Source organism: Anolis sagrei, chromosome 1, assembly GCF_037176765.1.
Source record: "Anolis sagrei isolate rAnoSag1 chromosome 1, rAnoSag1.mat, whole genome shotgun sequence".
In the NCBI taxonomy this organism is placed as follows: Eukaryota; Metazoa; Chordata; class Lepidosauria; order Squamata; family Dactyloidae; genus Anolis; species Anolis sagrei.
This window is the reverse complement of record NC_090021.1, coordinates 179,467,171-179,490,729: the sequence shown is the minus strand read 5'-3', so window position 1 is coordinate 179,490,729 and position 23,559 is coordinate 179,467,171. Positions and strand designations below refer to the sequence as shown.

Here is a 23,559-nt window from a genome sequence, read left to right as displayed (position 1 = left end):
GCTCCTGACACGGAAAAAAAATGTCAAAAGCATCCCCCAAAGGTTCAACTCCTACTTTAAGATGAGGGCAAAACATGATGTGTTTTTAATATTTAGCTAAAATGGATCAGAACACGAATCACAATTCATTTCCTAAAATGCGAGTCATATTGCTTTGTACTCAGTGGGGGGAGACCCAAGGCCAGGAGTTTTCAGAAATTCCACATGCACACATTGCAGTACTCTCAGTTTAGGATAAGGATCTTTACAAAATCTACGGCAACACTCCACAGATTTGGAAAACATCTGCAACCAATAATCCACAGCTTCACAAACAGCTGCACTCAACACCTCAATGTCAAAGCATAAGCAAGCAAACCCACCTCCCAATGCTGGAAACTCAAACTTTTTTGGATTTTATGGACGCACTGAAAACCACAAAACTTTCTTCATTCCCGTACCATTAAAAAGGCCTGTGAAATGCCAACCTGTGGTACTCTGCCAATTTTTTTTTATCCTGCCAATGGCTTTCTCTCAGAAGTTTTGCCAGGCAGCTACTGCCGAGATTTCCAACTTCCTTTGAAGATTATATGTTGTGTATGTTCACAATATATCCAGTGAGCTGGGACAGACAACTTTATCACGGAGCTTATTTTCTGCCCAGGCTGGCCTTTTGAGCAGGATTGAATTTCACCTTAGATGCCTCCCTAAATCTAACTAGGAGAGTGATATGATCGTTCATCTGATTTGTGAGTAATAGGATTAATTTGCTCCAAACAACAAATGGGTTTTTTTGAAAAATCAAGTGAGAGATTGTCCCGTCTTATTGAGCAAATGTTGCATCACTGTAAAATATTTGCTGGCTTGAAAATACACATTTTTTCATAAAGGATGCTTCCATAAAGGCTTTGGCAGTCACCCAACCTCATTTGCAGCATATCACATGAGGCTGAGACAATATCATATTCCATTTGTAACCTCCTTGTGTTTTCCTACTACTTCTTCCATCTCTTTTCTTTCCACACACCAAAATCATCGGAGAGAAAAAGACAGAATATCTGAAGAATATATTTTTTTAACCAGTAGCACTATGTGCCCTTCCAGACAGGCCTTATATCCCAGGATCTGAGCCCAGGTTTTCTGCTTTAAACTGGATTATATGAGTCCACACTGCCAGATAGTCTGGGATAAACAGAAACCTGGGATGAGATCCTGGGATAGGGATCTACGAGCCTTCTACACATTTAATGGTAAACTAATATTGAGACTTTGTTGAAGGTTTTCATGGCTGGAATCACTGGGTTGTTGTAGGTTTTTTGAGCTATATGGCCACGTTCTAGAAGCATTCTCTCCTGACGTTTCACCTGCATCTATGGCAAGCATCCTCAGAGGTTGTGACCTCACAGACCTCACAACCTCTGAGGATGCTTGCCATAGATGCAGGCGAAACATCAGGAGAGAATGCTTCTAGAACATGGCCATATAGCCCGAAAAACCAACAACAACCCAGTAATATTGAGGCTGTTTGGGAAAGAGAGGTCTCTGTGAAGTTTTTTTGGCTTCAGCACAAACGTCAGATGAGAAGCTCCAGAACATTATACCTATCTTTCTGTACACGAGAGAGTAAAGTATTAAATTATTTTACGAGCCATTCTAAAGCATTTAAAGCCGAGTGTTGAAGCCAAATGACATCACTGTAATATTGAATATGGCTCTTTCTCTTAAAAGAAAGAATCCTATGGCTTTGCCTCATGGCTAATTCTACCAGTCAGACCATGTTCACAGCTCGCTCAGTTATACAGACAGGTTCCTATTGGAAAGGCAACAAGAAAGGAAATCAAGCCAATCTACAGGTCTGTGCTTTAGAAAAGAAGGTAGAATGGCTAAAGCTAAAGGTTTCCCCTTGACATTAAGTCTAGTTGGGTCCGACCCTGGGGGTTGGTGCTCATCTCCATTTCTAAGCTGAAGAGCTGGCATTGTCTGTAGACACCTCCAGGGACATGTGGCCAGCATGACTGCATGGAGCGCCATTATCTTCCTGCAGAAGCAGTACCTATTGATCTACTCACATTTGCATGTTTTTCAACTGCTAGGTTGGCAGAGGCTGGGGATAGCAATGGGAACTCACCATGTCCCGCGGATTTGAACTGCCAATCTTTCGGTCAGCAATTTCTGCAGCTTAGTGGTTTAACCCGCTGTACACCGCAGCTCCCAGTAGAATGGATACCCCTACATTTTTGGATGCTACACCTCCATAGAAGAAAATCAACGACTTTGCAGTGCTTTAGATATCCCTCCACTATAATCTCAATCTCTCGATTTAAGGAGAAGCAGCATAGTATAGTGGTTTGGGTAACTGAGAACAGGATTTGAATTCCCATTCAGCCATGTACCTTCCCACATACTACTATCAGATACTTCCCACATACTACCATCAGCCATGTACCTTCCCACATACTATCAGATACTTCCCACATACTACCATCAGCCATGTATCTTCCCACATACTACCATCAGATCTTCTGAAGATGCCAGCCATGGGTGGAGAAATCCCAGCCATCTTACCAGTTGTTAGGAATTGTGGGAGCTGAAGTCCAAAACACCTTTTCCAAAGACTGGGAAACACTGGACTAGAAAGTCAGTAGATTTAATGTATTGTCAAAGGCTTTCATGGGTGGTATCACTTGTAGGTTTTTCGGGCTATATGGCCATTTTCTAGAAGCATTCTCTCCTGACGTTTTGCCTGCATCTATGGGAGGCATCCTCAGAGGTTGTGAGGTCCTCACAACCTCTGAGGATGCCTGCCATAGATGCAGGCAAAACGTCAGGAGAGAATGCCGCTAGAACATGGCCGTATAGTCTGGAAACCATGCAACACCCCACTATCACCAAATCATTTGATGATTTTCCATCCTCTGCTTTCTTTTACAGTTATTTTCTAGATTTTGATCTCATAAAATCAACTCTAACCTCATCCACTTCACTTTTAGATCCAAGTTAACAAGAAACAAATAAAACAACCCCACATATTTGACTTTTTGCCATTTGGACAAGCTCTGAAAACCTTTCCCCATAAAACACAACTGGAACAGGGCATGAGCAGCTATCACCCCAGGACAGCAAAGGCAATAGATTTCTGGATAATAATCATAAGATGGTTTGGACAGTTTTTATGCCGCGTGGAGCCAGATTGAAGGGTCTGGGTATATGAACATTGCAGAGTTACATAGTTTCTTCTGTGGAATGACAGCATCCAAAAATTAGGGATATCCATCATATTCTACATCAGTGGTTCTCTAACTTTAGTCCTCCAGACATTTGAAACTTCATCTCACAAAATTCCTGGATATTGGCTGTGGCTTCTGGGAGATGAGGTTCAAACATTTAAGTGGATATACTTCTAGAAGTATAGCCACTTAAATGTGATTAATCAGTCATACTTCGGGTCCTTCCATATGATACAAGTACAGCACTATGATTTCACTTTAACCACCATGAATCCATCTTACAGAATTATAGGCTTTGTAGTATTTGTTGTTTATTCATTCAGTCATTTCCAACTCTTCGTGACCTCCTGGACCAGCCCACACCAGAGCTCTCTGTCGGCTGTAACCACCCCCCAACTCCTTCAGAGTCAAGCCAGTCACTTCAAGGATGCCATCCATCCATCTTGCCCTTGGTTGGCTCCTCTTCCTTTTTCCTTCCATTTCCCCCAGCGTCATTGTCTTCTCTAAGCTTTCCTTCCTTCTCATGATGTAGCCAAAGTACTTCATCTTTGCCTCTACTATCCTTCCCTCCAATGAGCAGTATGGCTTTATGTCCTGAAGTATGGTCTGGTTGGATCTTTTCGCTGTCCAAGGCACTCTCAGAACTTTCCTCCAGCACCACGCTCAGCCATCCTTATGGCCCAACTAACTAGAGCAAAATGTGCTGCAGGACGTCCCATGATAACAAAACCTTTGCAGTTTAATCAACTTTTCCCATGTTTTTATGATAGAACAAATTAGGAAATGACATGTATAACCTAGAGGAAAATGTATTGCATAGTGTTATCAGTTATAATAATAAGGTCCTCTGGTGCCTCTGACCGAACTCTAAATCCCAGGATACCTCAGGATGCAGCCATGACAATTTAAGTGGATACAGCTATAAATTGCACAGTGGAAAAGGGTCCTAAACCCAAATCCAAAATGAAAAAAAAACATAGCACAGGACCCCTAAGATGTCTATTAAGGATCTACTAAGTAATTTTTATAATCTTGAACACATCTTCATTAAAAATGGTTTCCTTCCATTCAAACACATGTTAAGTCTACTGAGTTGTTGTAGGTTTTTTGGGATATATGGCCATGTTCTAGAAGCATGCTCTCCTGACCTTTCATCTGCATCTATGGCAGGCATCCTCAGAGGTTGTGAGGACCTCACAACCTCAGAGGATGCCTGCCATAGACGCAGACGAAATGTCAGGAGAGAATGCTTCTGGAACATGGCCATATTGCCCGAAACACCTACAACAACCCAGTGATTCCGGCCATAAAAGCCTTCGACAATACATTAAATCTACTGACTTTCTAGTCCAGTGATTCCCAAGCTTTGGTTCTCCAAGTGTTTTGGACTTTAGCTCCCACAATTCCTAACAGCTGGTAAGATGGCTGGGATTTCTGAGAGATGAAATCCAAAAGACTTGGAGGACCAAAGCTTGGGAACCACTGTACTAGTCAAACCTGAAGCTATACGATGTGAGTAAAACCTGGATTGCTGAACTACCAGTTTAAGATAGTGGAATCTCCTAGTTTATCTATTCCACTTACTTTTCCATTTAGAGACTTAATTTCCATTCTAATTTTTTCTTTAGTACTAGTACAATATGAGAGCAGTGTTACAAAAAACAAAGTCCATGGTCATTTTGGCATCCCATCCCAAAACATCTTATTGAATTTACTGAAAAATAATCTCCTTGAACAGAGGCATTTATGTTCTTTGCCAGTTTTCTGATGGTATGCAGTCAATTTAAGTTTTGAAGAACTGGACCAGTTTGTTCAACAAATATATTGTTCAGCAAATACTGAACCGTTTGAGCTCTTTTGTGCAAAAGCAGAAGGAAGAACAGCCAGGCAGGATATGATTTGTGAATGAAGATGTTACCTGGTAGTAATTTTAAGGCCAACCTCAGTTTCTCCATCCATCACCTCCATCTCAATAAGAACTTATATTCTAACTAGGGATAATGTAAAAAGTTTACACTTAGGGTCACCACTGTATCTTCACACACACACACTCAGGTGAATTATAGGATGTTCACAAAGTAGTGACTGTTTTGAAGAACAGGCACTGTTCTTCAAAACAGATAATCTGTCTCTGTTTTATCTCGCCTGAATTTTTAAATATGCTTTTAATCAGCTCTTCTTTTATCCATTACATGTAGCTTGCCCATTATCATTGTGATTGTGCTTATTGTAATCTTGTATTACTATGTTTTCATTTGTTTTATGTAATTACGTTATTATTGTTCATTATTTGCGTTTTCGGTTTTATTTTATGTAATTGTTGTTTGGGCTTGGCCTCATGTAAGCCGAACCGATTCCCCATCGGGGAGATGGTGGCGGGGTACAAATAAAGTTTATTATTATTATTATTATTAGTAGTAGTAGTAGTAGTAGTGAGTGCTCCTCAAAAGCTCCAGAAGAAAGAAAGATCCCAGTATCTCCTTGCCTTTTTCAATGCCAAGGCCTGTAATGGAATAGGTGGTGCCTAGACTGGTATGGCCCAGAACAGAGATGAGCAACTGTGACTCTTCAGATCAGTGTTTCCCAAACTTTGGTCCTCCAGGTGTTTTGGAATTCAGCTCCCACGATTCCCAACAACTGGTAAGATGTCTGGGATTTCTGGGAGTTGAAGTACAAAACACTTGGGAGGACCAAAGGTTGGGAGTACACTGCTCCATATGTTTAGGATCGCATTTCTTATCATTCTGAATTATTGCCTATGGCCCACAGAAGCTTTGGGCAAAAACATTTGAAGGAATCCAATTACTCCCCTGTAATCTATGCAGCACGTTTTGGGTGGCATGTGCTAATTCCCTCGGGGTCACAGGAATAAAACCACTGAACTCCACGTACACCCAACACCCCGCAACACATGAAACGGCCTTCAGCATGGAAGATCTTGTGAAGATTTCAACACCCTTTAATGTTTCCAAAATTAAAAGCTCATATGACATTTGGTGGATTCATGCGTTCAGATATACGGTAGAAAAAGTACTTCGTTTTTTTTAATAAACATTGATAAGAAAACTATTTTGTGAAAACGCAGGCTTAAAAAGACACTACAAACAGTGTGCATCGTGGAGATGGTTCACTGCTGAATATGAGTGGGGTGGAGTCATTCCTCATGTGACGGTTCCTCTTCCTCTCCAGATCCATTGCGGTGCTTTCAATAGTGCTGTACACAAACACACAAAATGTTGCAGCAAAAATGTGAAATATCTGTTTTCAGCTCTACTCCATAAAGTCAGTTGAGGGATGGGAAAAAATCAAATTAAATGTCCTTGAAATAAATACGTAGAACACATTATGACATGTTGTGACCCTTATAAAATTATTACTTAAATGTGCACCGTCCTGATATTATCTACAGACATGGCACTGTGAAGAAAGCTGCTCTTCCTACACATTTGTATGAGTGATTCAGTTTTCTGTCAATCAGATCATGATGTCCCTTTTGACTTTGGTACATTCAGTGCAAAAAATAGTTTCAGGAATATCTTACCTTTATAAAAATAAAAGGCATATTTATATATAGATATATACATTTTTTTCCTTGAGAGTGTTTAAAGAATCAAACACAATAATTAAGCATGGAAAGGTGAAAAGAACAAAGAAGATACTTTGTCATCTAGTTTCATATTTACACTCTTAACAAACTCAATATAATGAATCTACAAAAATAAACAAAAATCACCGTGTAAGTAAGAGTTCTGTTCCTGATATGCCGTGATAAAGTCTATTTGTAGTTGTTTTTTTAAAAAAAACACTTTCTTCATGCAGTATAAAGCATAAAATCAATAATTATTCTCTTATATTAGCTCATCTTATGCCAAATACATTATCTGCATATTACATCTGTACAAGCCACCTAATCGCAAGTCACTGCAGGCCATATCTTGTTGCCTATTTTAATTTATGTTCCTGGGAAACCCAAGAAAAATTGATCTTTATATTGTATCTTTGAAACGCAATTGATGTCATGCAGGCACTCGTATTCTTAGGTATAGCATGTATAGCATATTCTAGTATTGTACTGTATATGGCGTATAGTAGTGTACCGTTGGGAAATAATGTCTACCCGCCTTTCTTTAAAAAATAGTGTTTTCACCTCACCATATACAACGACAAGTGGGGCAATAACTTCCCTGTTGTCACCTTGATCTCTAGGTTTTGTTTTGTTTTGTTGCAAAGTCTATTTTTGAGATGTGAAAGGCTTAGTTCTGATATTGCTGATCACTTGTTGTTCTATCTCTTTATTTTAAAATCAAATATTTAAAATGTTAAATACCAAATATTAAATTTGTGGCCAGAAGGAGGAAAAGATTGATAGCAGATTGTTGGCAATCCCTAAAGATCGAGCTGCTTACTCTGGAGTACTTCCGTATCCAAGTCAGAGCTGATAACTAAGGGCTCCCCAAATTAGCTTTGCTCATTCGTGAAGTCCCACGACTCAAACTGGATTGTAAAAAATAAATCCTCTCGGTAATACAATAGAATCATTCATGTGTCCTTTTGAAGAATGGTCCACAGAAGATCCACGATGCTGGGCACTATGGTTTGTGTTTCACTCAAGTCCAAATGTGCTTGTTTCTTCAACAGCTGTCAACAGTTTCTCATACAGCATGGAGAACGATGGGTAAGGAGGGAGATCAAGACGGTTGAAACAAGTGTGGGCTCTAGGAAAAAGAAGTGAGAGAACTTAGTGTGACTTTGGAAATTTAGATAAGCAAAACAAACAGCCAGAGTTTTTCCCCAACGTGCCTTGATTTGAGTTAGTTTATCCCTACATTAAAATATGAGCCAAATTTATTATTATTTCTCTCCTTCTACTGCAAGACAGGGAGGCTCTTGATCCTTCTTGCCTTTGAACATTGAACTATGAGATGCTGCTATCATTTCTGAAGACACGGTGTTAAAGTCTCTACTATTCTGTTGTAAAATTATCAGGGGACTTTTGAAAGAGTTGGAATTTCAACTCCCGAGGTGGGAGTTCACCAAGAAACTCTTTTTCAAGAAGGAGAGAGCTTTCTTTTTCAAAAATCAAATGGAACCATGCCTTTAAAAGGGTTAAACCACTAAGCTGCAGAACCTTCTGACCAGAAGATTGGCAGTTCAAATCTGGGAGTGGCGTGAGCACCTGCTGTTAGCCCTAGCTTCTGCCAACCTAGCAGTTTGAAAACATGCAAATGAGAGTAGATCAATAGGTACCACTTCAGGAGGAAGGTAACAGTGCTCCATGCAGTCATGACCTTGGAAGTGTCTACGGACAACACAGGCTTTTCGGCTTAGAAATGGAGATCAGAACCACCACCCAGAGTTGGACTCAACTAGACTTAATGTCAAGGGGAAACCTTTACCATGTGTATTATGCCATATTTGTTCACTTTTTGAAGCTGGTACTGCTCAGGTCAAAGAAACCACAGTGAGGAACCAGAGAACTTATGAAAATGGCGTATCTGAGGGCCTGCTTATCCCCCTACCAACCCCAGAGATTACTTCGGTCCGAAGACCAAAATTTGCTTGAAGTCTCCAACATCCGGACTTATCATCTGTCCTCTACTAGGCAGAGAGCCTTCTCGATTGTAGCCCCTTATTTATGGAATGCTTTTCCAGTTGAAACCCGAACTATCCGAGACCTACTTGCTTTTCGGAAAGCCTATAAAACCTTTCTCTTCCGACAAGCTTCCGATGGGTGAATAACTCAGGACTATGTCTGTTCTTGTTTTATTGTATTTTAAAGTTAATTGTATTGTTTTAATCTACTGCTGTAAACCACTCCGAGCCAAATTGGGAGTAGCGGTATACAAGTCAAATAAATAAATAAAAATAAATAAAACAAATGGCTTTCATTCTGCTTAGAGCTGAGGTAGAGATAGTAGCTTGATTTCACATGGATCCAGGCATGGTTTTTAAAATGTTTTGTGGTGGAAGCAGGGGTGTCCTGCTCTCAGGGACCTCTAAATCATGTCAAAGGTGTGACCCAGCATGACCAAAGAGAGAAAGTTCAGAAGAAAATAACTGATTTATCTTTAGGAAATCTCCTATGTCCTCAGGAGAGAGATGCTAAACCAACTTGTTTTGTGAGCCACATTGCACACAGGTATGATTATGTTATCTCATACATCCTCATAGCAAGAATTTTCATGTTACTGGAAGAAAGCTCACTTTTGAGTCATAGTGGAAATAATTTCAGGTTGGTTCTTTTCAAACAAAGCCTATGTAAGAATGCTGTATTGGTTCAGATGACACAACAAGCTGTGGCTAAGACAGTTTTTCTTATGATGAAACCAGAATTAGTGAGATGAGGAGCACACATGCCAGAGGCATTGTGCCATTTGTTCTCACCATGCTAAAAAATGATTTTACTACTGGGAAAGCAACACGCAGTGTATGTATACTCCCCACACCCAGCATCCATTTATACACTGCACTATTCAGGTTTTTCCTATCACAGTTGTCAATGCTATAAAATTACAGAGATATCACTCAAAAACACAATAAATATTGGATGCACAACTTGTTTTCCAGAAGACACAAATCCTCAACGGTCTGGCAGGAGCAGGATTGTACTAAGGTTCAAAGTATGCATTTTCTATATGACATGTGTCCATGTGGATCATGGTGATTTCACTAATAATGCATTTTTTAGCAAGAGTCGCAATAGGACCATGCATCCCCTTCTCCGAGGTCTTGGGAAGAAATATATCCTACTAACCTAAAGAAGTTGTCTAGCTGTTCTTAATGTGATGTTCTGTTGTGGTTCAGACAGATGAAATTAAGGGATTTAGTATTCCATAGCCTGGGAGAGTGGTGGATGAGGGAATTGAGGGGATTTTAGATCAAGATCCTGTCTTTGAGAATAGGCTTGAAAATCTTTCGAGGTCCAGCAGACAGGAAGAAGCAGTGACTGGCTAAGACCTTTCACCTAGTAATGTCATAGCAACCCCGATAAGGAATTGGATGGGTGAGAAAGCTCACCTGAAAACACACCTGTGCTCAGCAGACATGTCAGGTTTGAACACTGGGAGGAATCGAACAAGCTAAGGAAGTCACAAAGACTCTGTGAGAAATAACAGTGTGAGAAATCTCACAGGCAAGGGAGCCAAGGTCACAGAGATGACTTCAAGGCTTGTGGTCCTTTAATCAGAGAAGTATCGCATTTAGAATTCAGATCAGGCAACACTGCAAAGCAGTGAGGATCTTGAACCTTGTTTCCAGTTCATGTTTTGAGTCTAATATCTTGAGAGTTTGGATTCATGTTCTAAGAAGTTTCTATAGTCTTGCTTTTGGATTCATGATCATGTTTTGATTCTGTTTTTTCTGTATCTTGTTTTATGGAATAGATATGAACTGTTTGGATTATTGCCTTTGGAGTGTTTTTCCCTATTGCCAGCCTGGATTGGCTTATTACTTGTGGACTATTTTTTCCATCACTTGTTGGATTTTGCCTTTCTTATTTCTTATGGTGAGTTTTCCTTTTTATATGTACTTTTCTTAATAAGCTGTTTTATTACCACTTTTGGGATTCCTGGCTGGTGTTGAGTGCAAGGTGAATTCTGGCTGGGGTGCAACATATTCAAACTGGGAAAAATTTGTTATCTATGGCTCCCTGTTGTCAGTATATTGAGAACATGATCGCATATGACATTATGAGAAATGAACTCCAGGCCACTTTTTCCATTCATGATCACATCAGTACAGCACAGATTGGAAGGTTCTGTGAGCCATGCTCAGCACTTCCTGGCAACACCAACCTCTACTTTTTCTATTCCATTAAGACTTCTACCATTGGCTCAAAAATCCACTTGGAACTTTGCTTGATTGTGGAGGAAACAACGTGACTTTAGCCTCTAACCCAATTCAAAAGAAGCCAAAGACAGAACGAGAGGGAGAGAACATTAACAACAGTTTGCTGTGCTAACCATAGCTCTGCTGTTTCAACACTTATTAACTTAAATGGAAAAGAGATTCACAAATACTGCATCAAAAGAGCAAACCATGCAGGGATTTCTGACTCACTTTTGCAAGATCTCCACAGCCTTGGAATAAATCAAATAAGCATGTGCAGAAATGCATCCACACTACTATTAACTGATTACAGTGTTGTATTTCTAGAAATATCCAATAACACTGCTTTAAAAAAATCTCATCCTATTAGTAAAATTGCTACATTTGAGAACAAGCTTTTCCCCATCATTTGCAGAAAAAATATAATTTACAGAAAAAATACTGTTAACTGATCTGTTCAAAAGAATGGATGCTTTGAACATAGTTAAGTATTAGATACTATCCAACATGAACTTCAGTGTTACAGTTTCCACGTTCAAGATAGGTGTGTCTCCAGTTTAAATGATTATGTTCCATATGTAAAGCAAGGCCTAACACAATTTTGCTAGCAGACGTTTGCAGTATACTGAGACCATGTAGAGTCTTGGCCATTGGGTGTTACTTTACCTAGGCAGAGCAGTGATCTTTCCCCATTTTTCCACACAGAATCTTCTTGGTCCATTGCTACCTCTTAGAGAAGCAAAACCTTCATAAGGTATACTTGATGTGCCGGTCACAAACTGCAAAATTGAAAGCAGAACAACAAAAATGATCATTACAGAAAAGAGATATACAGTGTTCACTCACTTATCACGGGTGTTACGCTCCAGGATCACGCGAAGTTGGGACACTATATATGTATATCACATTCCGAAGGTGAGGCAGAATCAAGGAGAAATTTAAAGGCACTGCACACTTTTTTTTGTGAGCTATCTCTGCTTTGCTTTGCAATCTCTCTATATTGGCTGCCTCTCTCCCAAGGGGGAAGGTGAAACCCCCTTCCTGGAGGCGGGATTAGAAAGCCGCTCTGGGCAACGGCAGCCATTTATAAACTGGGAGGCAAAAACCCACGTAACAGCGAGTCTGTGAAAAGTAGCAAAGGAACATTGTACAGCGGAACTTTTACTTAAGGGCATCCCAACTTAAAAGTATTTCGAGTTAAGAGCTGTTAGTACAAATTTTGCTTTGACATAAGTGCAGCATTTTGAGTTAAGAGCAAATGCCAGAGGGAGTGCTAGCAAAAGTACAGGGAGCAGCCTCCATGCCTCGTGTCTTATGCTCTTGTCTGCTTTGGGAGATTGCTGTTTGCTTTGCTCTTGTCTGCTTTGAGGAACTTTGGATTAGTCGATTTTGTGTGGCTTTTATTCTTGATGTTTGTCTTCATGAAGAGAGAGAGGGAGGGAGAGCAAGGGAGGGATGGAGGCTGGAATGAGTCCAGTATTAAGAAAATGATGCTTCTGCCTCTTTGCTTTGTGCTTCCTTGACACGACTTTGTGCTTCTACGATTTTAAAGTTGATCTTTCTTTTTTATTGTTCCATGTGAATGTAAATTTAAACATTATTTGTTATTTATAAAGTATATTTTCTTATTTAAAAACACGTATTTATTTATTTTCTTTTATGTCCTTCATTTCTACCCCACCCTTCTCCCACAAGGAGACCTAACAAAAATGGGGAGTGGGTTGGGGAGCGAGAACAAATTAATACCATTTCAATGGAAAATTTGCTTTGAGATAAGAGTGTTTTGAGTGAAGAGCTCAGTCACAGTGTGACTCTATAGTCAACATCCAGTCAACAGACTAGAGGGGGGGGGGGGGGGTGGATGTGTATTGCATTGCCTGGGTGGCTGATTTAGCCTGAGGAGAGGCCTTGATTTGCCTAGGTCAGTGGTTCTCAATCTGTGGGTCCCCAAATGTTTTGGCCATCAAATACTAACTGCTGGTAACTGGCTGGGATTTCTAGAAGATGAAGGCCAGAACACCTGGGGACACACAGATTGAGAACCACTGGCCTAGGTAGTCAACCATGGAGCCCCCGGTGGCGCAGAGGGTTAAATCCCTGTGCCGGCAGGACTGAAGACCAACAGGTTGCAGGTTCGAATCCGGGGAGAGGCGGATGAGCTCCCTCTGTCAGCTCCAGCTCCCCAAGCGGGGACATGAGAGAAGCCTCCCACAAGGATGATAAAAACATCAAATCATCCTGGCGTCCCCTGGGCAACGTCCTTGTAGACGGCCAATTCTCTCACACCAGAAGCGACTTGTAGTTTCTCAATTCGCTCCTGACACGACAAAACAAAAAGGTAGTCAACCGAACATCTGGTGTATGTGTGCATGTCTAAAACTTGCCAAAATTACACCTCAAGAATGCACAAAGGCTACCTTGATCACTCAGTTATTACACAGAAACAGACTAGCCATTATAACGGAGGTCTGATGGGGATGAATGCTGATTCAAAGAATCCTCATAACTAGTGATTCTTTGCAACACAGTGCAACACAGGAGCCCCCAGAAGTGCAATGGGTTAAACACTTGTGCCAGCAGGACAGAAGATCAACAGGTTGGAGGTTTGAATCCAGGGAGAGCGCGGATGAGCTCACTATATCAACTATAGCTCCCCTTTCGGGGACATGAGAGAAGCCTCCCACAAGGATGATAAAACATCAAAACATCCGGACGTCCTTGCACATAGCCAGTTCTCTCTCACCAGAAGCAACTTGCATTTTCTCAAGTCCCTCCTGACACGAAAAAAAGTGCAACACTGACCATAAAGAAGCAATTGGTGATATGCAAACTGGAGCATGACTACATGTAAGGAAAGAACACTTTTCCCACAATTACTATTATTATGGTTTAACGTGTACAGTATTTGTTGCCAACAGTGAATCAAACATTAAGCACTGGAGTTTTAATATTTGTAGTGTGATCAGTAGCTGCTCATGTGACAAGGATTGTTGATGTATTCACTTTTTAAAAAAAACTAGGAAAGGAAAAACATCTGAGGGCAGGAGAGAAAGAAGGAGAGGGCGAGGAGAGGAAAGTGTTGACCCCCTGCTAGTTCCAAGACATTGCATAAGTTAGGCTGGGCTTTTTGCCCAACGGAGGTTTGCTTAGGAAATTAAAGAGATTGAAGAGATGCAAAATGAAGGCTTCCAATCATTGCATATAATATAGATAAATTGGCAGCCCCTTCTTTTTCCTGGTATGTGTGCACATGGCATCCTGCCTGATATCCTGTTCACAGAAATGTCCTCTTTTGGATTCAATTTCCTTATTCAATTACAGAGTCTGTAACTAAACAGAACATACAAGTGGGTTGCAGCTACGAAAACTTGGTTGAGCAAGACAAGCTGGAGTGAGAGAGACTGAAACTTCTTCTGCTTTCCTGAACCAACCACAATGTCTGCTTCTACCTTTGAGAGCTTTGAAAAGGAAACGCAACAACACATGCACCGCCAACGTGCTTCTTCTGTTGTAACTCACCTATTAAAAAATAAGCCTTAACCAGCTATTTTCAAATTATCTTTGAAATGTTTTACAGGCATCGACTCACCTGTAATAGTCTCAGCCGCTGTTCATTGTTGAATCTTTCCACAGCACCCCAAAACCATCGGATTACGATATGATTGTCATGATACCCTGTATAGGTCACAATTAAAGCCATGTTATCTGGGAGCATCCTGACACACACACAAAATGTAAAAATCTATATAAATAAAAATGTAATGTTTGTTTGTGAGATTAACATAACTCAAAAATCACTGGGCGAATTGACACCAAATTTGGACACAATACACCTATCAGGCCAACAAGTGACCATCACTCATAAAAACACTGAAAAACACAGAAGAGACTTTAAAAGCCACAAGAATAAAAAAATCCATTACAACTCATGCGCAAAACCACATATACACACAAATATATACACAGATATACACAGACTGGGCCACAGCAACGCGTGGCAGAGGACAGCTAGTGTGAAATTAAAATCATGAGCACGATGTATCCATCTCAATAAAAGTGTCCCTTTCTTTTAATGTATTTTCATAATGCTAGTATTTTAAAGGAACAGCTGAAGACAATGCTTTGCTACTGTTTCTTTAGTGAGACTGCAGTTGGCATACACTCATTTACAGCCCTGATTTGCACCGTAGTACAAAACATGAAGTACAGTCAGATTCTCGATGGGTACATATGGGTATCTTGAAAATAAAGGGACAGAAAGGACCAATGAAGGAGGCAAATCTAAGAAGTGTGATCATAGTCTGCAAGGAGAGGAAACTTAGCACACACAAAAAAAGGAAACAGAAAGTAAACTTCTGACACTATACAGGAAGTACACATTAGAAAGGTCATATCATGCCTGCAAAGATTGGCAAAATAAAAGCCATAAGAAGAGGAAGAAAATTTAAAATTTGAAACGTTTGACCATTCCCATCCTTTGATATTAGAGAGAGCGGATATGTTTCCCACTAGAACTCAAGATTTGGGTTTTGTTCTAGTGTGTGAATGAATTCTGAATAAAGGCCAGACAGAACTGTTTGTCTGAAGAACCTTTCGGAAACATGGGTCAAAACTACTGTTATTGTTGTTGTGTGCCTTCAAGTCATTTCTCTGGCGACCCAGCAGTGGAACTCTCTGCCCCAGAGTGTGGTGGAGGCTCCTTCTTTGGAGGCTTTTAAACAGAGGCTGGATGGCCATCTGTTGGGAGTGCTTTGAATGTGATTTTCCTGCTTCTTGGTAGGGGGTTGGACTGGATGGCCCATGAGGTCTCTTCCAACTCTTTGATTCTAAGGGTTTTCTTGGCAGGATTTGGTGCCTTTGTCTTCATCTGAAACTGAAAGTGTGTGACTTGTCCAAGGTTGTCAGTGGGTTTCCATGGCTGAGTGGGGATGTGGACCTTGGTCTCCAGTCATAACACTATGTAACACAATTTTTTCCTGGGTTATAAATGTCATTTCCCAATTGGTTCTACCATAAAAACATGGAAAAACCTTTTTTCAACAGCAATAGCTTTGTTTTGCGGGGCATCCTAAAGCATATTTTGTTCTAGTTTTTCAATGAATATCTCATTGTGTCTGAACCAATTCAACCTAGTTTTTGGCAGCCACGAAAACCAAGTTACTGGAGTATAACAACTACTTTTAAAGTAAGTATCACACAATTGAACAGGAATAACACTTTCAAAGGAAGGAACGGGGGGGGGGGGGGGGGAATCAAATTTTGCTATATAGTGTAATCCAGTGTTCAAACCATAATACCATGCTGGGTCCATGGTGGGTCAGGATTAGCTAACTAATTTTATTATAAGGTTCTGCCATTTTTATGTTGACAGAAAGAACAGGTGAAATGACTGATAAATCAAATGGTGGAAAACAGGGGCAAACAAAGAGAAAATACAGGTACCAGTAGCAGCAGCAGAACTGTGTGTGTCAGAAGTTATATTAAATGATCTCCAAACAGAACGGGCTAATTTCCATCCAGGTCTGTGTCAAATACGTTTTTTATTACCACTAATACTTCAAAACTTGACTGGCTTTGGGGGTCAATACCTTTTTAAAATTGAAATTGCAATTGACTCAATTATTACAATCATAAACACCTATGTTACAATTTAAATCTACAAACAATCCACACATAATCTAGCATTTATCTTGTACAAACCATCTACAGACCCACTAAGACAATCCAACAAATGCTACGTTCAGCAAAGGACAAGAGGGATTCTCTCACTTCTGCAGGAGTCTACCTATACCATGCAGCTGTGGACAAGTCTACAGAGGGACCACCAAACGCAGCATCGCCCAAACACGAATCAAGGAACATGAAAGACACTGCAGACTACTTCAACCAGAGAAGTCAGCCATAGCAGAGCACCTGATGAACCAACCTGGACACAGCATATTATTTGAGAACACAGAAATGCTGGACCACTCTCACAACCACCATGTCAGACTACACAGAGAAGCCACTGAAATCCAAAAGCATGTGGACAATTTCAACAGAAAGGAGGAAACCATGAAAATGAACAAAATCTGGCTATCAGTATTAAAAAAAACTCTAAAATCAGGATAGTAAATAAAGAACAACACTCAAAAAATAGGGGAAATCCAGACAGGAAACAATCAGGGTCAGCTAACACCTCCCACAAAGGATCTTCTCAGGCAGGAAGCAGCCAGGCTTTGAAGCTGCAATGCTAATCAAGGTGTCCAATTGCAACATTCACACTCTTTCTTAAAATGTCCCTACTACAACAGGATCCGGTCTTACTATCTAGAGCCTCTGCTGGAGAACCATACTTATTCAGAGAATAAGGAGAAATTGCACATCCTTCTTCAGGGTTCAGATAAAAACTCTATTTTAAAATTGACCCTTTTTATCCAAAAAGCGCTGGCCATCCGTGAGAAGATGGAAGCAGAGAGAGGCGACCTTGCTGCCATCAGCAAAACTCAAACTTAAAAACTTAATATGGACACGCCACTAGTTTTACCTACCCATGCCCCCCACTCTAACCCTATTTTAAGGAATTAAACAATTTTAATCTTTTAACCTTTTTATCTCGTAGTTGCTCAATTATTTAGGAGTGGGTTGACAGGCCAGTAGGCCATGATGCCTCGTATCCATATATGGTTTTACTGTATGTGTATGTTTTGTATGTTTTGATATGGTCAAAATTGACTAATCAATAAAGAATTGTATTGTAACATTCACACTCGCCTCAAGCAGACAAGAGTGTTTTTTCTCCCACCCTGCATATTACACAGATATATAAACCTCACTTGCCTAGTTTCTAACAAACCTCACAACCTCTGAGGATGCCTGTCATAGATGTGGGAAAAACATCAAGAGAGAATGCTTCTGGAACATGGCCATACAGCCCAGAAAACTCAAAGCAACCCAGTGATTCTGGCCATGAAAGCCTTCAACAACACATTTATCTTGTATTTCATTGCATATAATAGGATTCTAAGAACTATACTATATGTCCCAAATGACTTTGGACTTGTGCTTCTGAAAAACAAATCCCAACCCAGAATGAACACAGGCACACATACACATACATACACACTCAAATGCTGCACATCCATTTACAAATTAAAGTTTCAATGTTTCAGTATGTTTACTGCCTTTTGTCTCCTATAAATCAGTGTGCAAGTGTTCAGTTGTGCACAGTGATGTTTCCATTGAATTTTATCAAGGGTCTGATCGATTCGGCTCATCTAAAAAATTCTGAAACATTTCCAAAACAGCCAGGAATGAACTCCAAATGTCAATTAATTCAAAGATATCTGTCATAGAGAAATCCGTGAGGATGGAGACTTCTCATCTTTCACTGGAGAACCTAACCTCTTCCACCTCTTGGCATCTCTACCATCTGCTATACATTAAGACGGAACATACATCTATATCTCAGATTAACCTACTTGGTCTCACATATTATTAGAGGTGCTGTTTTAAATTTTGGCCCTTTTCTCAAATAAAATGCCCAGCCCATTCCTAAAGTTAAGTGGAAAAATTGAAGCCTTCTGAAGTGGAGCTGAAAATGTGAGCACAGGGTTTCTAAAATTACATTGCAAGAGATTAATTTCTCAAATTAAATTAAAATAGTTTACTGAACTCCTCTAGAAATCAGAAACAGCCCCTCCCCTTTTTTTCTGGTTTAATTTAGACGGTTACCATCAAATTCACTATGGACAAAATGTATGAAGGAATAGTTTAAAAAGTGTCACCTCCTCTATATTCTGTATTGTTTCTCCAGTCACTTAAGTCGATTTCAGCTGTGCCAGCAATAACCAGCTCCAGTTCCCTTGCATCAAATACAGATACCAACCTCGCATCAACAACCTAGGAAGGAAAATAAACATAAACAACATATATAACTTGTAGTTTCTTTTTACATTTTCCAACTACTATATTGGTTGCAGATTCTTTATATAACACTGTGATTTTTGTCCCTGGGTTATAAATATCATTTCCTAATTGGTTCTATCATAAAAACATAGAAAGAGTTTATTAAGTTGCAAAAAATTTGTTTTGGTGGGACATCCTGCAGCACATTTTACTTTAGTTTTCCAATAAATATCTCAATTCCACCTAGTTTGTGACAGCCACAAAAACAAAGTTTCTGGAGTATAACAACTACTTTCCAAACAAGTACCAAACATGTAAACAGACCAATCTCCAACCTCCCTTTTCTTCTCTGCTGTGACTCCCCGTCTTTGGAACTCACTACCTGATGAGATTAGGCAAGCCCCCACCTTAGCAGACTTCAAGAAAAACCTCAAAACCTGGCTCTTCCGATGTGCCTTTGGAGAGTGACCATTTATCCCATTCCTGTTTGCTCCATCTATAGTGTTGCCCCTATGATGCACTTTCTCCTGTCCTAAGCTGAAAGCCTTACCCCACTGTTTATCCTTTTTGGGCTCCCCTTAATTACATATTTTCTATTCCTACCTCACCCAGGGTTTTATCATTTTACCTCGTCCATTTGGCCTGCCCATTCTGTTCGATTTTATATTGTGTTGATTTGCTTTATTTATTTTATTTTAATACTGCTTGTATTTTATTCTGACGTAATTTTTGTTGTCTGAATTCTGTATTTTATTTTGCTGTATTGTATCTTTGGGCTTGGCCTCATGTTAGCCACCCCGAGTCCCCTCTGGGGAGATGGTGGTGGGGTATAAATAAAGATTATTATAATTATAATTATAATTATTATTATTATTATTATCATTAAACAGGAATAACACTTTCAAATCAGGAACAGATTTTCCCCCAAATTTTGTTACATAGTGTAATCTACCAGCAATAATATGGTTATCATATAAAAATACCAATGAAACATATTATCTAGCACTAATATATACGGTGCAGCCTCAAAACATAGTGTCAGATGCTCCAGCAGGATTTGCTTTATAGATATGAAATGAGCACCTAAGAATTACTGTTGATAGTTGGCCAATAGAAATGATGGTTCCTGGACAATTTACCTCATGTGGCAGCTAATTTTTATGTTTAAGAAAATCATTATCAGCATAGATTTAACAGGGTAGAGAATATATGGAGACTTGGAAAATGTTTTAATTCTGATATCTAAGGATAGACACTATTAGCACACTGAGTGACTTGGAAGGTGCTGACCAGACTGCGCTCTGGCACTACGAGATGCAGAGTCAACCTTAAGAAACCTTTATATTGCTTTCAACTGTGTTGTTATTTGTTTTATCTGATGTTTTAATTGGTTGAAGTGTTTTACATATGTGTTTTAATTGTAATATTGGGCGTGTGCCTTGCAAGCCGCCCCGAGTCCCATAGGGGAGATGGTTGGTGGGATATAAAAAAAGTTGTTGTTGTTATTATTATTATTATTATTATTATTATTATTATTATTATTATTAAAAATGGGGCCACAAAGTTGAGTCCATGACATGCGAGTGTGGAGAAGAGAAAACCACAGATCACCTACTACAATGCAACCTGAGCCCTACCACATGCACAGTGGAGGACCTTCTCACAGCAACACCAGAGGCCAACTTCTGGTCAAAGGAAATCTAGTATAATGCCAAGTTTTTAACTTTGTTCGTGTGTTTTTAAAATACACTATAATTGTACACTCAGTTCACTTCTGACACAATAAATAAATAAGTGCTATGTCAAATGTAATTCTAATCAGAAGTAGGGCCACTGGGTGAACTGCTAAATAGTAGGTCGACACAAATGTAAGTTTAGTTGATTCAAAGGATCAATGGATCTAGTCTTACTGGATTGATCTACTACTTCATCACACTAGAGAATGAATCCACTTTAATACGGTTTTTGCCTTCTGCAGAGTTCTGTTAATAGCGCCTCCCTAAACTACAAACCCCAGAATTCTGCAGGAGGCAGAAACCGGATATAAAGTGGATTCATTCTCTAGTGTGATGAGGCCCTTAGTCTCGCTGGTATTGGCAGTCACCACAAATCCTTCTTGTTGCAACATTCATCTTGTAAAACTGATGTCTCTGACTGGAGATTAGGACCTCTTCTCAATCTGACTCAAGAAAATACTAAGCAAACAGTTTGAGAGTAAACTAAGTAGATTTTAGCAAATCATAACAGGATGGAAGGTAAATCGAAAATCAAAATATTGCCCTCTGAATGAATGCACATTATGCGTTGACTCTTTAGATGTGTGACTGGTAATCATTAGATTTTCCACTTCCTTGTAAAATGTAGCCTTGTTGCTTGACTCAGTGACGTTATGTATGAATTCCCCACACACAACAGTAGTATTTCTCAGTACAATTTAACTAGTTTGCAGGACAAGAATTAATTGCAGATCATAAATAATTCTGCTGAATGGGGTAAGTGTGGAGACACTTAATAATATATAATAATATATTGGAAACAAAATAAGAGCACTACTGCTTTTTTTTTTTACCTCATAGAAACCCCGAACTAGACTCTCTGTTTGCTGCACAACACCTCTCTCAATTCTCCATTTTACCATTCGCTCTATATATTCCTTCTTGTTCTTTTCTGTGACTGGGATGTTGGCACCCCCAGGCTTCAGTTCCCGTTCCGTAATCTTAAAGACAAACAACCACCAAAATGTCACAAAGGAGGTTCTATTGCAAACATAACTTACTATACACAAAGCTGTTTATGATAATTTCCTCAACTGTCTGATTAAAGTCCTTCTGGTGAAACCTGGACAGCACAAAAGGACACCAACCCTCTCTTCTTGAGTCAATAGGATCGTGGACAAGGCAAGAAATTTCCGAGGTGGAAGATACAAAGAAGACTTTACAGTTTCTTTAAAAAACATCTGCAGATTGTAAATGAAGCTTCCTTGCAAGAAGAATTCATGTATAAGGGCACAAAAGCATTTTGATCTAAGACCCCATCTACACTGTCATATAAAATCCAGGTTATCTGCTTTGAACTAGATCATATGGCAGTGCAGACTCATATAATCCAGTTCAAAGCAGATAATATGGATTATTTGATTTGATAACCTGGACTATATGGCAGTATAGATCCAGCCGAAGTCCCCTCTTGTCACAAATTAAATGGTGAGTTCTGTAGGGTGGCAAGTGTCAAAAGTAGTCTTCCACATAGCTGGGGATCCGTTTCAGGATGGTAACTTCTAGCAGTCCTTTTATCAGTGCCACCGGCTCCAGCTTTTAGGAATGGATGTACAATCCACATCCCTCACACAATACCATTGCTCCTTGCCTCATCCAATGTGCTGTTATGCAATGCGCCAATTAGACATGATCCTTTTAGGCAGCAAGTGGTTACATATGAACCAAGAAGGGACTTACTTCTCCAGCTTCAAAGATTCTTTGGAAAAGTTTGCCCACTCCTTGCTAAGTGAGAGAACTGCCCTCCCCCAATGAGGTGGCTCCAGCACAGTGAAGGAAACCAGGCATCCTGTGCCCCATATTAACACTCATGGAAAGAAACCCATAATTTCAGGGCGCTTCCAGACAGCATCATGATTTGGGACAAATAAATGGAGTAAAAAATCGTGAAACCTAACAGCCAGTCCATAATTGGAGCTGTCAGTCCCGGTAAATGCTCCCCCGACATTCTGACACCTTCGTTTGTGGCAGATTTTAGAAATCTGCAAGATGAATAGGGGACATTTGCCAGAAATTTTCTTTTTTTAAAAAATTGACATTCCAAGATGCGCTGGACCTCATAAGCGCTGATTCAGATATTGGAATATGCACACAAGCAGATTTCTTATTATCTCTTCACAGTCTTGTAAATTCAAGCTCTGTTTAATTTCATAAACATGAAAACAAAGGAATGGTCACAGAGAGTTCACCTTGTAACTGCTTTCTAATTGTGCTGCCATTTAGCCACACATGTGCCTGTAGCTTCATTTGTTTACAACCCTGATCAGCTGTTTCAGATTTTAAAATGTAGACATGCCCTGGAGCAGTCCACATCAGAGTATAGGAATGAAGTCATTTGTTTTCCTTGACTACATGGATATACAGTTGAGCAAAGATACGCATTTTCCAGTTGAAATCAGGTTTTAAGCACACCTTTTTAACATGTGTTTTCCAGCTGTTAATGCAAAGATGTAAATTTTCCAATCTAAATTGGTTTTAAGTGCACCTTTTTAAATACATGTTTTTCAGCTGTTAATGCAAATCAACAATAGCTCACCAAGTCTTTCTATATTGTACCTGCTAATTCAAATGCTGAATAGCACCATTAATTTGGATAAGGAACAGGAAACCTTAATAACTTTCAGAAGATTTTGGAGCTATGGACCTTCCTACTCTGGTGTTCACATTACTTTTACAACAAGAAATCACTCAAAGTTAGGTTGGGCAAGCAACCTAATAATAATGTTCCATATTTTTCAATAGCAATGTGAAATATTGTATAATTGAAAGTAGAAATCCACAGAAAGAATAACATCACAACATTTCAGCAAAAACATAGGAACATAGAAGAGGGTATAGAAAGAAAAGTATATTAAAAATAACTA

At 39.6% G+C, this 23,559-nt stretch overlaps 1 protein-coding gene across 4 annotated transcripts in view; it reads right to left on the bottom strand.

Annotated features, from left to right (window-relative positions):
• Positions 1-6,142: 6,142 nt before the first annotated feature.
• Positions 6,143-23,559, bottom strand: part of HECW2 (HECT, C2 and WW domain containing E3 ubiquitin protein ligase 2) — a 271,624-nt gene continuing 254,207 nt past the window's right edge. For all 4 annotated transcript variants that reach the window (XM_060780832.2, XM_067470757.1, XM_060780840.2 and 1 more), the window contains exons 25-29: positions 21,490-21,636; positions 18,800-18,914; positions 14,623-14,708; positions 11,700-11,812; positions 6,143-7,921 (exon numbers count right to left, since the gene is read on the bottom strand). In XM_060780832.2, the coding sequence (XP_060636815.2) occupies positions 7,810-7,921; positions 11,700-11,812; positions 14,623-14,708; positions 18,800-18,914; positions 21,490-21,636 (573 nt within the window). In that variant the 3' untranslated portion in view covers positions 6,143-7,809. The remainder of the gene's footprint in view (positions 7,922-11,699; positions 11,813-14,622; positions 14,709-18,799; positions 18,915-21,489; positions 21,637-23,559) is intronic.